This window comes from Pterocles gutturalis, unplaced genomic scaffold, assembly GCF_000699245.1.
Source record: "Pterocles gutturalis isolate BGI_N339 unplaced genomic scaffold, ASM69924v1 scaffold16436, whole genome shotgun sequence".
Lineage (NCBI taxonomy): Eukaryota > Metazoa > Chordata > Aves > Pterocliformes > Pteroclidae > Pterocles > Pterocles gutturalis.
Window position 1 is genome coordinate 1 of NW_010100677.1, and position 15356 is coordinate 15356.

General features: G+C 39.9%; 1 protein-coding gene across 1 annotated transcript in view; it reads left to right on the forward strand.

Annotated features, from left to right (window-relative positions):
* The first annotated feature begins 143 nt into the window (after nt 1–143).
* ZFYVE26 (zinc finger, FYVE domain containing 26) overlaps nt 144–15356 on the forward strand; it is a 47881-nt gene continuing 32668 nt past the window's right edge. Inside the window, exons 1-10 of the mRNA XM_010080770.1 lie at nt 144–334; nt 1773–1851; nt 2703–2792; nt 4667–5219; nt 6562–6692; nt 7590–7754; nt 9021–9109; nt 9397–9557; nt 12993–13175; nt 13766–14419. Coding sequence (XP_010079072.1) covers nt 144–334; nt 1773–1851; nt 2703–2792; nt 4667–5219; nt 6562–6692; nt 7590–7754; nt 9021–9109; nt 9397–9557; nt 12993–13175; nt 13766–14419 — 2296 coding nt within the window. The remainder of the gene's footprint in view (nt 335–1772; nt 1852–2702; nt 2793–4666; nt 5220–6561; nt 6693–7589; nt 7755–9020; nt 9110–9396; nt 9558–12992; nt 13176–13765; nt 14420–15356) is intronic.

Here is a 15356-nt window from a genome sequence, read left to right on the forward strand (position 1 = left end):
GTGTGGGAAGAAGCCCCCCGCAGCCAGGCCCCGGCGCTCCGCCCTTCCCTGTCCGTGCGAGGAAGAAATATGTGGGGTGCCGCGGCGTGCCCTCACGGCATCTGCAGTCACCCTGCCCCAGGTCAGCCGCCCGCCCCGGGAGGATGCATTCTTTCGGAAATGAAGAAGAGGTCTCTCTGGAGCGGCTCTTCGGGTTTTTCTGTGAGTGCGCTCGGCACGGGGACTGGGAGCTGGCGCAGGCCTGTGTGCCCCAGCTGAGCCAGGGGCACGGCGATGGCCCCGAGAAGGTGGAAGCAATTCTTCAGGCGCTGGTAGCTTGTCCCGCGGGGGTGAGGTAAGTGAGGTGCTGTTTTGATTCGGGAGGCTTGAGTGTGAAATGAGGAGGAGCGATTAGTTTAGTGGTGACTGTGGGAGACAGGTGGAATCTGGGAAAGAGCACTCGCCCCAGTGTTGAGGCGTCTTGAATGTGTCTGGATGTGCTGCTACCTGACAGCACTGCCCAGGCACTTAGCAGGCTGCCTGGCCCACTGGCATAGCCAGCTGTGTTCATTTATGCAGTTGACACGGTGATTGATATAAGCTTAAAACTATTTGGAAGCATTTCAGAACTGATTTTGTTCCATTTTAATGAAGCAAACATCTGAAATTGCATTCCTTTGACACTGAGCTTTGGTTGATTTAGAAATGGAACCATGAAGATCAGCTCTGTAGTTACTTAAAATGTTCTCTTGCTTCCAGCTCTTAGAGACCTTCCCATTTCTAAAAATTTAAACTTTAAAAAATTCAAATTATGCTGTTGATTGCTTATTTCTCTCGCACTGGATTTTGAAATGGCATTGGTTTTACTCCATCCTGGTTAGTTTTGATCTCTGCGTTTCAGGTAGGCGCATATGAAGGGTGACTTTCTAGCGCTTCAGGGAACATTGGTATTCCTCCTCTCCAAGCAGTTGATCATACTTTTTCACATTAAAATTTGTGTAACATTTTGGTAAAGTTTCGAAGAAACCGTGTACGCTGACAGCAATTAAAGGAGTCCGGAGGAAGGTGTGCGCATGGTTAGATGAATATTGCTAAGGGCCGTGTGAGACATAAGCATTTTTCATCTTTTTATCTTTGATAGTTGGGCTATAACATCTAAAGGCTTTAGTTAGCAGTGATGACATTTTTAAAGGCCAATAAACTATCTTGTGCTTTTTCCCTTCCCTGGTCCCTTTGACAGTACTGAATACGTAGGTTTTGGAATGTGTGTATAAGAAAAGCTGATGGAAATTAGAAGTATTTGTTAATTAGTACATTACTTCACTTTTAGTTTGGACATAGAGCTGTACTTGTTCTACAGTCACCTAAAACTTAGTTTCATTTTTTCGGGTAGAACTAGACAGAACAGGAAATAGCACTGTTTGGCAGGTGATCAGATTTCAAAGAAATCTGCTGAAGTGCTCAAAGAAGGCTATACAGACTGAACTTTAGACCAGAAATATTTTTTTTTTGTTTTGAAGCAAAGAACTATGGCAGTAGTGTTGCTGTTTGACAGATCTAAAAGCAGGTATTTGCACAGCAGAAATCATTGAGTAATGTGTAAGTAGTACCAATATTCTGATTTCTCCGCATTCTTTTCCTGTCTGACTCATCTTCAGCTCTTTAGTCATCTTTTTTTTTTAATCTTATACAAAGAAATACAAAAATCAAAATTACTTCTGATAGGGTTTTCTAGGATCTGTAGATGGGAATGACCTTGTATAATCCAGTGTATGTTCTTATTGCTTTTGCAGATGGGGACAGAATTCTAGCCCATGGAGAACAGCATGGCTTTGGCTTCTTGTGCTGGAAAAATGGCTTGCCAGGAATCAGGTACAGAAACATCTATCACACTTCCAAGTGCGACTTATAGCTCTGACTTCTATCTGACTACCAAGAGCAAAATGTCTGCCTAGTTGTATATTTAAATTATGGGCTTTCCCACATTTCATGGAATTAAGTTCTCAAGGTAACTGGAGAAGTGCATTGCTTTTGCTTTTAACAAACTTGTCAGGAAACAACTGTTAATTTTCTCCACGCTGGAGAGAAAAATGGTGATTTTTTTTGTTTGGTTGGGGTTTTTTTTTGTTTAGGTGTCAGAAGTTGGCATTTTAGCATTGAGCATTTCTGTAAATGGAAAGCATGAGTGTATCAACTTCTGCGTGTTTGGCACCTTTCTTACATTAAAGGTGAAATAGCTCAGGCATCAGACAATTTGATGATGAGGTATGTGCTTGCAGCATTGCTGTTTTAAGGCAGGTACAGTGCATTTCATGAGTAAACGAGAAACTAGTCTTTTTTTTTGTTTTTTGTTTTTGTTTTTTTTTTTAATTGGTACACTGTGATGTGTGATCATACTTTTTAAAAATTAATTTGTCCTTGTCACTACTTAGACTTGCATTTTTTCTTTGCCTTTTGAAGAAAGATGTCTCTAATTGATGGGATTGTAATTCCTGACAAAGTGACACTTGTCTCTGTTTCCGAATGTGTAGGTAAATGGAATCCATAGTGTGGGAGCAGAACCTAACTGTGGAATAGCCTTTAATTGAGAATTGAGTATTTCAGAGAGATATTTCAGTCTGCCTGAAAATGTTAATGAAATAGCTAAATTCAGGTTTATATGGTAATGTAAATAAATAAGTTTTAGTGGCTGACGTCTTTCCCATTCTCTTATATTGTTTCAGAAAACTCTTCCCGTCGTTCTTCGAAGAGAAACTGAATTTTTATTGTTCTTGGAAGAACTACAGAAAGATGTCTCTGAGGAAGTACTAAAGGTCAGCTGCTTGCTATGCCATACTTCTTCTCGTTAGTTGTACAGAATGTCCAACTTTATCAGGCTTTGGGATTGAAGCTAATGCTTCCTGATTGAGGTGCTAATGTGTTATTAATCTTCTAGGCAACTGAAAGAGACCGTAATTCAGATCCCTTTCTGTAGTTAATCCAATGTGCCTGCAAGTGATTTTACTCTGGCTAGGGAGGAGGCTGTAGGCAAGCAAGGAACAAGTTTTTCTACCTGGTCTTTCTAACACACTTAAGTCCTGATTGCAGCTACTTGCCACAGTCTTATATCTATAGACATCTTTAGTAATCATAAAGCTAAAACACCCTGTGAGCCAAAATAAACCATATTCATCAAGCACATTTTAAAAGTGTGTCTATTTTCTTTTTCTTCCTCCTAAGGTCTTGATTTTCATCTCCTCCTCGCCCCTTTTCCCCCTTCCTGGAAGTTTTCAGGTGGTTTACTGTTACTATGGACATTATTTGGTAATTAGTATGATGTCTGTGCTGAGGTCCGGGACCCTTTTCTTTTTCATTATTAGTACATGCAGACTGATTTATTTGAGAAATACATGGAAGTATGCAAAGATGGATTAATATCAAAAGCAAGCATAGGGCAGAAAATCAGGAGAGTTACTAGCTGTAGAACTGTCTTAATTTGGTTACAACAGAATTAGACCTAACACGGTGTGTGGAATGTCCTCAGATGTTGCTTCTAGTCTTATAGGTTCTAACTCTTAAAATAATTTTTTTGTTTATTTTTTTAAGAGGAAAATGAAAACTTACATTCACAGGCTATTTGCAGCTTTTAAATATGAATAAGGAAAAGGTGTTCAATATTTTTCTAAGGATACCGGATTAGCAATTAAGGGATGAAAACAAGCAAGGTAGATTTGACTGTTCATTAAAATAAATCTGCTTGAAGTCTGTATACGTTACCATATCTAAGCTCCAAAGTCATGAAAGATTCCACTATTGTCTGCGGTGTTGCACAGAAATAGGAGGTTCAGCAATATCATATCTCCATCACAATTGTTCTCAGAGACATTTTAGTAGGCAGAATTGTGTTTTGATTCAGCAAATACAGAAAAGGATGTTGTGGACTTGTCTTGTAGTGCTAATATTCTCATTTTTTGCCAGTGCCAACCACCTCTTCCCTCCACATTCCCTGAGTTGTCTCTTCCAGCCAAGGACAGCATGCACATAGTTCTAGAAGTGCCACAAGTGCTGCTTAATTACTGTTCAACTGGGTTGTCCCTCAGTTTCCTACCTCTTTTTGGGAGAGCTAATTGGGATTTTTTTGTTTTCCCCTTCTTAGTTCTTCTCTTAGAAAAAAATATATATTTTTGCTTAAGAAAGAAATCTGTGAGATGGCTTCTGAATCTGTTGGCCAGTTTTAACCAAGTTTGAAAAATTAGTGTTGATGAGGATGATGCAGTTGGTAGATAGATGGTATGAATCTGGAAAAGTAGGATTAAAAAAAAAAGACTGAACACTAATCATCACGCTCTTACTGACTTACGAAGATACAATCACATCAATATCTTGCTAAGAGGTGGAACAGAGTAGTGCTTCAGCCCTCCCATAGGAGTTGCCTGTGAGTTAAGGTAGCTTGTCTATGAGCACCTGGCCCATATAGTGTAGTTGTGTATTATAGGGTTCTTTATATTTTGTTACATATTGAGGCATATGCACCCTTCTAGGAAGGATATTGGACAAGGTAGACTGTTATTAATGGATTTTGTAGGTAATATGATGTTTCCAAATTGATTTATCTTCTTGCTTTCAAGTTTCTCATATTTTAAAAATGATTTAATTAATTTTTTTAATGGAGTCTGAAAGGCTTACTCTTTTCTTATTTCCCTACCAGGAGCTGTTTGAAGCATTTGAGTGCGCCCAGAACACGCACATCACAGACAGAAAAATAAGAGATGGCTGTTCTCAGAGATTCAGCTTGGATGTTGTTTCAGCTCTCCGGAAGCTTTTGCTGCGGGCTCCTCAAAGGGCAAAAGCTCTGCTGGAGTTCTTCCAGGAGGAACAAGGCACACACAGCTTCTCAAGCCAGCAATATTGCTCTCTACAAAACATCTTTGTTGAATTTCTTTGTGACTCCTTGAAATCTCTGCAGAGGCTTCAGTGTGGTTCTGAGACTTCAGCAGAACTAGATCAAAGAGATCTAGTAGATACGATTTACGCTGCTCTAAGTATAGTGACTTTTGAGGTGGAGCATCAGGCGGATGAAGTACGGCACTTATTCAGGGAGCTCTTGGATGTGTGCTGGGCTGAGGGAAGCCTACTGAGGGAGGAGAAGCTACTAAGCTGTATGCTGAGGAAACGGAGCCATGGCCTGTTAAGCCTGTATAGCAGTGTTGTCATAGAAAAAACAAGAGAAAAATTTCTGGTGTCAAAATCAATACAAAAAGGTTTGTTTCACCTTTTGCTTTGTTTTCATTTCTTGTTTAACGAAGCTGTTGAGGCATTAAACAAGGAACTTGTCAAGAAGTTGGGCAAGTGTTCTTGCTAAGTGCCTTGACAAGCCGTGGAGTCTTGCAAAAGATGATGCTAAAATGACTTAAAGCAAGGAATGGGCATAGGAACCCCTGGGCTCTCCCTATATTTCTGCAGTCTCTGCTGCTTTCTTTTGGGAGCACTTCCTTTACCACCTCTTGTGCTTAATTTTAATCTGCTCAGCATTTCTCCTACTGAAGATCTTGCTTTTAACTAGAAAACTGCCACTCTCTAGATATAAAGATTTTATTGGTTCAGCTCCAGCTTGGGGTCATCTGTGTTGGAGGATTCCATTCCATTTGAGGCCAGCTATCCCATTTCCAGTTCAGCTATCTCAGTAATTCCAAAATATTCAAACCCCTTAATATTGAAACGAAAACTCCTGGGAGTGAAAGGGAATGTGGAGTGGGCCAATGTCCCGGCTGGAAAGATGCTGTTTGATTACCTGCTTGCTTGCCAGAGTGCAACTGTTATTTTTGTACCAACTATAACTTCACAGCTTCTGCCTGGCTCCCTATGACTCATACATTTTGTTGAGGATCTCAGTTGAAGCTCAATGGCAAGTGGTGCCCCGTGCTCTTGTCAGGAAAGTGACAGGTGAGCATGCGAGGAGGGAAAACCTAGAATGCCTACTTTCTTTTGCTCTCCTCTGTACACTGAGGTGTAAGTCAGTGGAGTTTGTACCTGCTCTCTTCCCTTCACTCATTAGGGATTGCTGAAGGGAAGTTCAGGCTGGTGTGATGTTGTGGACTGAAATTTCTGATATTAACAACAGTTAGTGCTTCCTCATGAGGGGAAAGAGATGGAGATATGGATACCTTCGCTCTTGCAGGTAGTAGTTGAATTCTCTCTTTGCACAGATCTGAGAAGTGCCTGTGCTGGGCAAGTCTTTGCTAAGGCCCTGCAAAGGCACAAGTGAGAATTCATGCAACATACAGCTAAGATGCATATGGAGAAAGAAGGGCAGCATGACCTGAGCTAATGCAAAGAACCTGTGTGCTGAACAGCCTCTTGCTATGTTAATAACTGTCCAGACAGTTTCCTGTTTTCCTATCTGACCTTTTTATTTTCTATTAAATTTCTCTGCTTGGCTTTTTTATCTAGTAACGATATCTGAGAGTCTTAGCTCTTAACATGTAACACCTTGTTAGTATTTGAAGAAATGTTGTGTGTTTCTCAGTTTAAATTAAAGCAATTATGCTTCTTTCAAAGGTACCCCTCTGTACTGGAAGATAATCTTGTTGTGGTATTTTTTAGGTTCATTTGAGCAGCTGGATACAGAGCGAACTGTGATGAGTTTATTCTCAGATCCCAAAGAGGCTACTTCTTGGAAGACAGCCTATTTCTACTGCTTGAGCAGCAGCAAGCACTTTCTGGAACAGATTCTGGTATGATCATAAAATTGTTAAGAGGGAAACCCAGTGGTGGCTACAGTCAGTCCCTGTATTGAACATATCTTGGTGGTGCCCAGAAGCGTTTTGTATTCAAATAGTGCTTACTAGGGGTCATGATTTACAGGAACAGGGAGGCAGCTGGTGATAACTCCCCTACTTCCATCTGTGTGATGAACTCAGAACATTCTGTAAGATTTTTGGAAGAGCTCATCTACATGCAGACTGAAGATCAGATAGATCTTCAGGATTTAAGAAGTCCTGCGTTCTGCTTGTAATTTTTTTTTTGGGTATGCCAGTTGATTTACCCCATGATCTTGAACTCATTGCTTTGCTGTTCTGATGCTTTGCTGTTCTGATTGCTTTGCTGTTCTGATTCTGACTTGGGGCAGTGAGACTAGTTTGCACAGTAAAATCTAGATTTTAAAGAGCTTGAAGACCTAGTGAAAAATACTCTGTTATGAATTAAAATATTTTAGTGTGTTTACATACATAGAAGAAATAGAATACAGGCAGGTGGTCACTGTTAAAGTGTGAGTTTTTAAGGTTGAATGTATTTCCACTTCTAGATAACATGCTCATTCAAGTTTCTTACATAATGTCCTTGACAGAGACATTGTCAATAGAAAGAAGGTAAAAATAGTGTAGTGAGGGAGTGGGAGTTGCTCTGTAGTAAACTTTTGAAGTTATGTTTTTTCACTCATGCCACTTTTACTGAAGAGTAACCTGATGGTTTGGAAAACACAAGGTTGAGGGAAGTTCCCTGTGGAGAACAGTCACCATTTTAATTTTAATGAAGCAAATATTGAAATGGCTACTCCCTTACATAACCTGCCAGGCATTATGGTTCTCTGCATTTTGGAGAGATTAACACTTCTTCCTTTTGTTTTCTAGATGACTGCATTAACTTTACTGAAAAGAGAAGACTACTCAGGCCTGAACAGCTTATCCAGGAGAGAATTCAGCCCACTTAGCCGCCTCTTGGTATTGCTAGGATGGACTCATTGTCAAAGCTTGGAATCGGCAAAAGCATTGCTATGGACTCTTCACAAAACTCGGGTAAATCAGCAGAAATCAAGTGGCAGTTTCCCAGTCTGAGTCTAGATAATGCATTTGTTTGCTTAAGTTGTTGGTTGGATTTCTGATTTGATTTTTTCCCGGCTTGTAAAAAAAGATTAAAAAAAAACCCAATTTACAACCTTAAATTGTGATAATCTGAACTGTGAATTTTCTTTCAATAAAGAAATAAAACAGGGAGTTTCCACTGAGAATGTTAATCTTTCTCAAAATGGAATTTAAAAAGCTAAGATGTTACACTTGTGTGTAGGTAACATTATTGGACGATTGCCTTTCATCTTACTCCTCAGCTGTGAAGGCGGCATGATTGCTTAGGAGATTCTGAAAATTTCTCCTGCTTAAGGTCTTCAGACTTTGCTGTTAACATAAGAGAGAAAGACAGCAATGATTGTTGACTAGTTTTGAAAAGAGCTGGGGGACTTTTGATGGGTGTCACTTGATCCAGTGAGTCATCCCTGGTTAGTGACTAACTCTGGTCACGACTAACTCTGGTCACAACTAACCTGAGTTCAGCAACAGGGTAGCCTGGAAATTTCCCTTACCTGTTCTCAAAATGAAATTATAAATTACAAGAGCTTGACTGAAAGATCCACCTTGTTTGGGGGGAGTCTTCATCTTTGAAGAAGAGAGAGGGTTCTGACTCTGGGAGTGTAGTTGCAGTTCTGATGATGTCTGCCTACCAGCAAGTGGCTTAGATGACAGAGGTGGGGAGACAGGGCGCTTTGCACTGCTGGAACATTGGGGCAGGTCTAGGCTGGTATTGCCTTAAGGGAGTTATCAACTATTAATAAGAAACAGAAGGTCTATTCAGTAGCCACTGCAAAGTGGAAGTCTTACATCTGATTTTAACCGGCAGGCATCTGTAGTAGAAAAACACATGGAAAATGAGAATAATTGTCCACTACCCAGTATATAATCTGTTCTGGTATGTGATTAGTTCTAAAGGTTAGTGTCTTGGACTGTTAATAGGAAGCATTAATTTGCATTTTGAAAGCTAATCTTCAAAAGGGATGTAGCCACCTTCCATGGTCTGTAGGTGTGCCGAGTGGAGGCCGAATGATTTTGATGCTCCTTCAAAGTAGCCCTTCCTAGCTGGCTTTGTAATAAAACTGGCAATTTTCTGTACTTGAAAGTAACCATCTGGATAAAGAAGTCTTACGACCATCCCATATGTGACACAGGCTTGGTTCTGCTGTCTGACTAGATGATTTGTTGTAAAGGGATTATTTTATTTGTCTTCCCATTTAGGATTTGTGCAATGATTCAGTACTGAAAGACTTCTGTGATAGGCTGTGGGCTCAGGTGGAAGTTCTTGAATGGTGCATACAGCAAAACAGGTAAAATGGCCAGAAGGACTTTTTCCAAACTGTCTTGCCAAATCTGCCTATTAGTCAATTTATGTATGCAAGTAGAAGTTCTGTTCTTTTATGTGAATCCTGGCTAATCATCTGTGAGTGACTGTATATCACAAGCTCTTGAAATTGCTTCATGGACATTAGTTATGCTATTTGTTTTTCTTTTTGACTGTAGTAGTTTGGTTGAATCAGAATTAAGAGTGGGAGATATGTCTTTAAACATGGCTGAGAGACCTAAATCTGTGCCACCTCTTTGTTCTCTCTTGCAGTATTACTATCCCAAGGAAGGTTCTGTTGCAACACTTGCACAGTCTAGATTGCCACACTGCAGTGTATTCTCTTCATCATCTCACTAATCTTCTGGCACTGAATGAAGATGATGTTATTGAGCTGCTTCAGAAAGTTCCTGCTAAAGATCAACAAATGCAGGGTAAATGTGTGGAGTCATGAGAACACAGAAAAACCCCGATCCATTGAGTATGTGCTGCTTAGTATTTCTGCCAGGAAGAATCTGTTCTTTTGACCTACTTCTGTAAATAAGGAAGATACCGCTTACCAGCTGTTTTACAGAAGAAAACTAGAGAGCATGTGGAAGTTATTTTAGAGTCCTTTTGGGGAGTAAATTGTCTCTCAAGAAGGAGTTGTGAGATTTCTTTGATCTCACAAGGCCAGATTTCTGAAAGAGCTTTTTCAAAATGGTAACAAAACTTTTCACATGCTCGTAGTATGTGCTACTCGTTGTAACTTATATACTGTATAGTACCATTAGCTTGAAAAGTAAGTGTGTGTTTTGTATTTCAGCCATCTGTGCACTTAATATTGAAATCAAAGGGCAAAGCTAGATGAAACTGGCAATATCTCATACTATAACATCTTCATTTTTGGAAGATACAAAATGTGGGGTTTTTTTCCTTCTAATATTAAAATCTTACCAAATCTACTTTAATATTAAAATCAGTAAAGTTTACCTACAGGCTGTGTTTAGATCCCTCTTGCTTCACTGCTCTCATCTACCCATGTTCCAATTTGATGCCTAAAGTACCTGAAGTTACTGAACGCATTAGTTCACTTAGAGATAGCTCTCCTTGTACACTCTTTTGATTGCAGCCTATCTCCAGGTTCAGCTGCTGCTATTTTAATACTGTTTTCTGATAGGGCCTCTTAATAATGGTACAGAAGCTAAGTCTTCCTGAGTGTACTAGAACCTAAGAAGCTGCAGATTTTTGGGCCTTATTCTTTCTATGGATGGGAATTTGTACAGGTGTAATCTCAACCTGAGTTGTGCAGAGAGCTTTCAGTGATGGATCTTGCACAGATGGATTTCCAAGTTGCCTAGAGGGAAGCAGTTTTCTCTCCTTCCAGTAACATATTATTAAGATATTGCTTTCCAGTCCTATTTTTACAGGTTTTGTTGTTAAAATTATTGTGACAGTTGTCTTGAATAGTCTTAAAAGACCTAATGATTGAGACTCTAGATCTCTGGTTTCAGAGTCTTGCTTTCTGAAATTGTTTTTTTGTTGCTGATGTTGGTTTTTTTAAATCAATTTTTGTATTTTAATTCTTTTCTGCTTAAATTCTGTCAAAACCTTTCAAAAACAGGAAGAGGCAGTCCTGTCATATCTTCTGGGAGCTGCATGACTCTAGCTATGGTTTCTTTTTTTAGATCAACTTAATTTACAGAACTAGTTAATGGAAGACAAGTCTTCCCTCTTTTTCAGCCCAGTGATTATATCAAAATTTAGTTAAGTCTATAAACACAGTTTAGTAGAATCTCCTTTAAACACAGTTTAATAGAATCTCCTTTAAAATAATCTATTTGGAAAAACTTAAAGGGAGGAGAGGAGTCATGAAGTTTTGATTTGTCTGACTTGGCAGTGTTATCAAGCCTTTTTCTGCCATCACCCTACATACTTCCTCTTCTTTCCCCTTCTTTCTGACACACATCTGTCAGCTGCAGTAGTGAAACTGAAGTAGTGGTACTGGTTTACAGTTGTGTTCAGGCACCCTTCAGATCAGTGCGTAACACTAGCTTTGATCAGTCACAGTAGTGAAATGATGGACAGAAATTTCCTCATGAGTTACCGAATTTAAGAATAAGGTATATTATGATCTGCTGGGTTCTGAATTATCACTTAGTATTGGGATAATTTTGCACCCCGTGTACGTATGATGTTTTTATTAAATGGGCTATAAATGCTTTGCAAACAAGTATAATGGCATTTCTTTGAAGTGTTGTTTTGTTACCTTTAGTGATAGATATAATAAGATATAAGAATTATAAGAATAATATTTCTGGCAAAGGAAGAACAAGTGTTTATAGTTAAAAGGTAGTTCTTCAGTATTGGTGCATGGAAAAGAGTTGGTTTGGATGCAGAGACTGACACAGACTCAACTGCATCCAAGTCTTCCCACATGGGAGGCAAAAGCATATTAAACTTGCATTTGATTACCAGTGCATATCTTGTAGAATCTCCAGCTAGCTGTTTTTTTCAGAGGACTATATTCACCTGCCTGAAGTCCTCTTAAGACACTGGTATTGAGGGATTTTTCAAATGTTTGAAGGGTGCTACATATTAGTGGAGAGCTGCTGGTGAATTATAGCATTTCTTTGGCCATGTGAGTTCCACAAAGGATTCTTACTCGGATGTTTCCTCAGGTCTGTCTGCTGTCTACATTATAGTTTCCACCATTGTTGCTGTTTAGAATTGCAGTGATATGGAATAATTGGTTTCAAACCATTTGTGCTCTCAAGGATTTTGTCTTGGCTGCTCTGTAGTTTTCGAAAGAGTTCAGGCTGGTGCTTTTTTTTGAAATCGTGCTCAAGCCTTGTGGAGGACGGTGCTGAAACACTTTCTCGGTAATGCTAGTCAGTCCCAGAGTTTGGATGGGGATGTTGTCAGTACATGAAAACAGTGCTTTGTTTAAAATAAAAAGATTGCTAATGTTTCCTCTCCATAACAATAGGCAGAAGAGAGATTTACCCCTTGTCTAAGAATGTAGGATAGTGAATTTAAGGACTAATTTAACACTGTCTGAGGTTTTTGTTTTTTGGTTTTTATTTAACCTTTTTACAGTAGTTGGATAATTCGTCTAAACTCCAATGTAACAGAATATTTGACTCTATATTGCATTCCTGGGTGAAGGGGATGATGATGTGATTTTTGTACTAAGAAGGGACCATGTCTTTGGCATGTGACACATTTTTTCTTTAAAAAAAAAAAGCAAAAGGGGAAAAGAGTGGGTGTAGTACTTCTCTAAGTTGCCTTTATCATAAATGTTTGAAGGAAACTGTGGCACTGTACTTTAATCAATTGCAGATTGTATATGGTCTATATGGCCAGCCACTGTGGGTAGAATCAAATGTGTTATTTATTTATTAGTACAAATCTGTAGAGGTTGTGGTACTTTAGTCTCACTATGGTCATAGTCAGTCTACACTATCTCCCTACTTTCCTACTTTGTGACAGAACACAAAATTCTAAGACGTTGGAATGAGACAGGGTCTGTTCCTGTATTGTAAATGCAGCAGTGTAGCTTAACCACGTACCTTTAATGAGACTCATCATGAGCAGGTTTTGATCATTCTGTGCTGTAGCCGGGTGCTGTAACATGAATTTACAGAAAATTTCCTTCTCAGAAGGGGATCCAGACCTGACTTTTCTGTGCCCATTTTTTGTGGGTTTGTTTTTGTTTTTTTTTTCCCCAAAATGTTGTGAAGCAACAGTGAGAGAGAGCAAAGCTGGGATGGAGGTGACACTGGGGAAGAAAGACTAGAAAAGTATTGCTGTGTGGGAACTGCAGGAGCAAATTTAACTTGTTTTCTTGTCTACCTCCTACCCCTCATGACCCTTATTTCCCTCTACAGCAGCAACGCTCCCTAACACCCTGAGTCAGCAACGCAATCTGGCACTCTTTCAAGCATTTTGTGCCATGAAGTATGCTATCTATGCTCTCTGTGTGAATTCACATAAGCATTCCAAGTGCAAAGATTGTGTACGCAGCCTTCTTGGTGATATCCCTGAAGACACAACTTTTGGAGAACCGGCAGGTGATCAGCCACCTTTCTCAGGTTCGGTAGCTTATGCTTCTCCATTTGCTGGGTTCTGAATTATTACTTAGTATTGGGATAATCTTGCATCCTGTGTACATACGATGCTTTTATTAAATGGGCTATAAATGCTTTGCAAACAAGTATAATGGCATTTCTTTGAAGTGTTGTTTTGTTGCCTTTAGTGATAGATATGAATAAGCTACCTGCCTTATTCTAAAACATTCAAGGTAATTCTATTAAAAGTATAGTGCAAAAAGGTGATACTAGATATATGATGGTAGTGGCAGGGATGCTTTTTTAAGAGCTTATGATTTCCCAGAGCTAAAACTGCTAAAAATGGCTAAAATGGGTGTAATCTGAGTTTGCACATCATTGCACAAGGTGACAATTGGCATTACTGAGAGGGAAGAGGCAAACTACCTCTTAAAATGTAAAATATTGGATATGTTTATTTGATTTGTGGGGGAATAATCAGCTCTGAGCCACTGGGACAGTTTGGTCTTCCAGGATCTTCTTAAAGGGCAAAGGCTGGAGGAAGGAACTCCTGGAAAATGTTGTAAGTGTTCTTTATTTTTGTAATTATACAGATTGCTCTTCAGTATTTCTTCAGTACCTTGTGAAGTGTCAGCAGTTCTTAAGGAGTGTTCCTGCTCCACTGCGCCTGGAGGTTTTGGAGAACATCTTCTCCTTGCTTTTTGTTTCCTACAGTGACCTTCATACTCAGACTCTTCTCCCTGAGGACTATGCAGAGGATGATGATCTTGACAAAAAGGCTACTACTGCAAGCGTAGAAGGCAGCGCTAGTCAGCGGTCTTCCACCTCAGAAAGTCCACAGCGCCTAATAGAGACTGAAAAGAAATTAGAGAGGCATCTTCTGGCTGCTCAGAGAGTTCACACAGATACCCAAGATCTTCGTGACTCAATGTTAAGTGGCAAAAGGTGTGAAACCTCTATGCTGAGCTACCTGGATCTGAAACACTTCACCAGTGGTGGTACTGGATTTTTAGTGGATGATGTGGCCATGGATGCCTTCCTCACATTGCTCCTCAACCACCTGGAAGAAATTCAGAGTTCTCTTCCATGGGACTCTAGTAACATGCTTCATGAAGAACTGGAGCTTGTCGAGTGCTTGAATCTTTCTGCAAACAAAGATGCCTTTGGAGGTCGTGTGTTACAGTTTTCTAAATACCTTTCTGAAGCTCACTGGCGATACAAGGTGGTGATGAGTAACAGAAATGCAGGTAGGCTTTGTATTTGGCGCTTTCTGATATATCAACACTGTTCTGTTACAGCTGTCCAAGCAATGATCTCAAGACTAAATTCCCTGAGCATCTTACTGAGGGAGCATGTTTTGGCAGATATTTGAAGAGTGACCTAGTTGGAGATCACCTGGTTCTTGTACCATTGTCCAATAGGAGTGATTCTATTCTAATCAGAAAGTTGGGGTTTTCTTTCTCTTTTTTCCTCCCCTTTGTGGACATACTGCCTCAGTTCATCTTTCTCCTGCCCCTTTGTCACAAGTTATGTTGCCAGTGCAGTAATATGAAGGGACATGGTGTGTGATCCAGTGCAAGCCAGATAGACTCATCTCATTCATGGACAGAGTGTTAATTTAGCCCAATCTGGAAACATGTTAGGAACATGTATCAGAGAAAGTTGGATGATTCTGGGATGCAGACCACTCTTGGGAGTAGCTAGACCAACACACTTGGGAACTTATTTCCGACCCTTCTCTGTACTGTTAGCCCTGCTACTTTTAGATTTCTGCTTGTATCATAGTGTGGCTTATTGTGTATCTCAAACCATACAAAGTCCAGGTCCCAAGAAAGACTGGGCAGTATGGACCCTAAATGTTCCGAGTTTCCAAACCGGTGCTCAACTATTTCTCAAGTCTGGCCCTATAAAGGAGGGGATGTGATGAGCCTTGTGTTTGAGTGAGCAGTCCTCAGTGTTTTTATTGGACAGGCAGCAACTTTAAGTTGGATTCTGTACTTTTGTGTCCTCACTTCTGAAAAATGATGACAACTATTTGGGGAGTATCTTTCAGGGAAGGGTGGCTGGGTTTTCTTGACACTGCATATCTCCTGGATTTTCTTTACCAAGGGCTGGCACTCCCATTACTTGCTCACTTCTAGAATTGTTGACTGGGTCAGGTTTCATACTACCCTTCATTCCTGA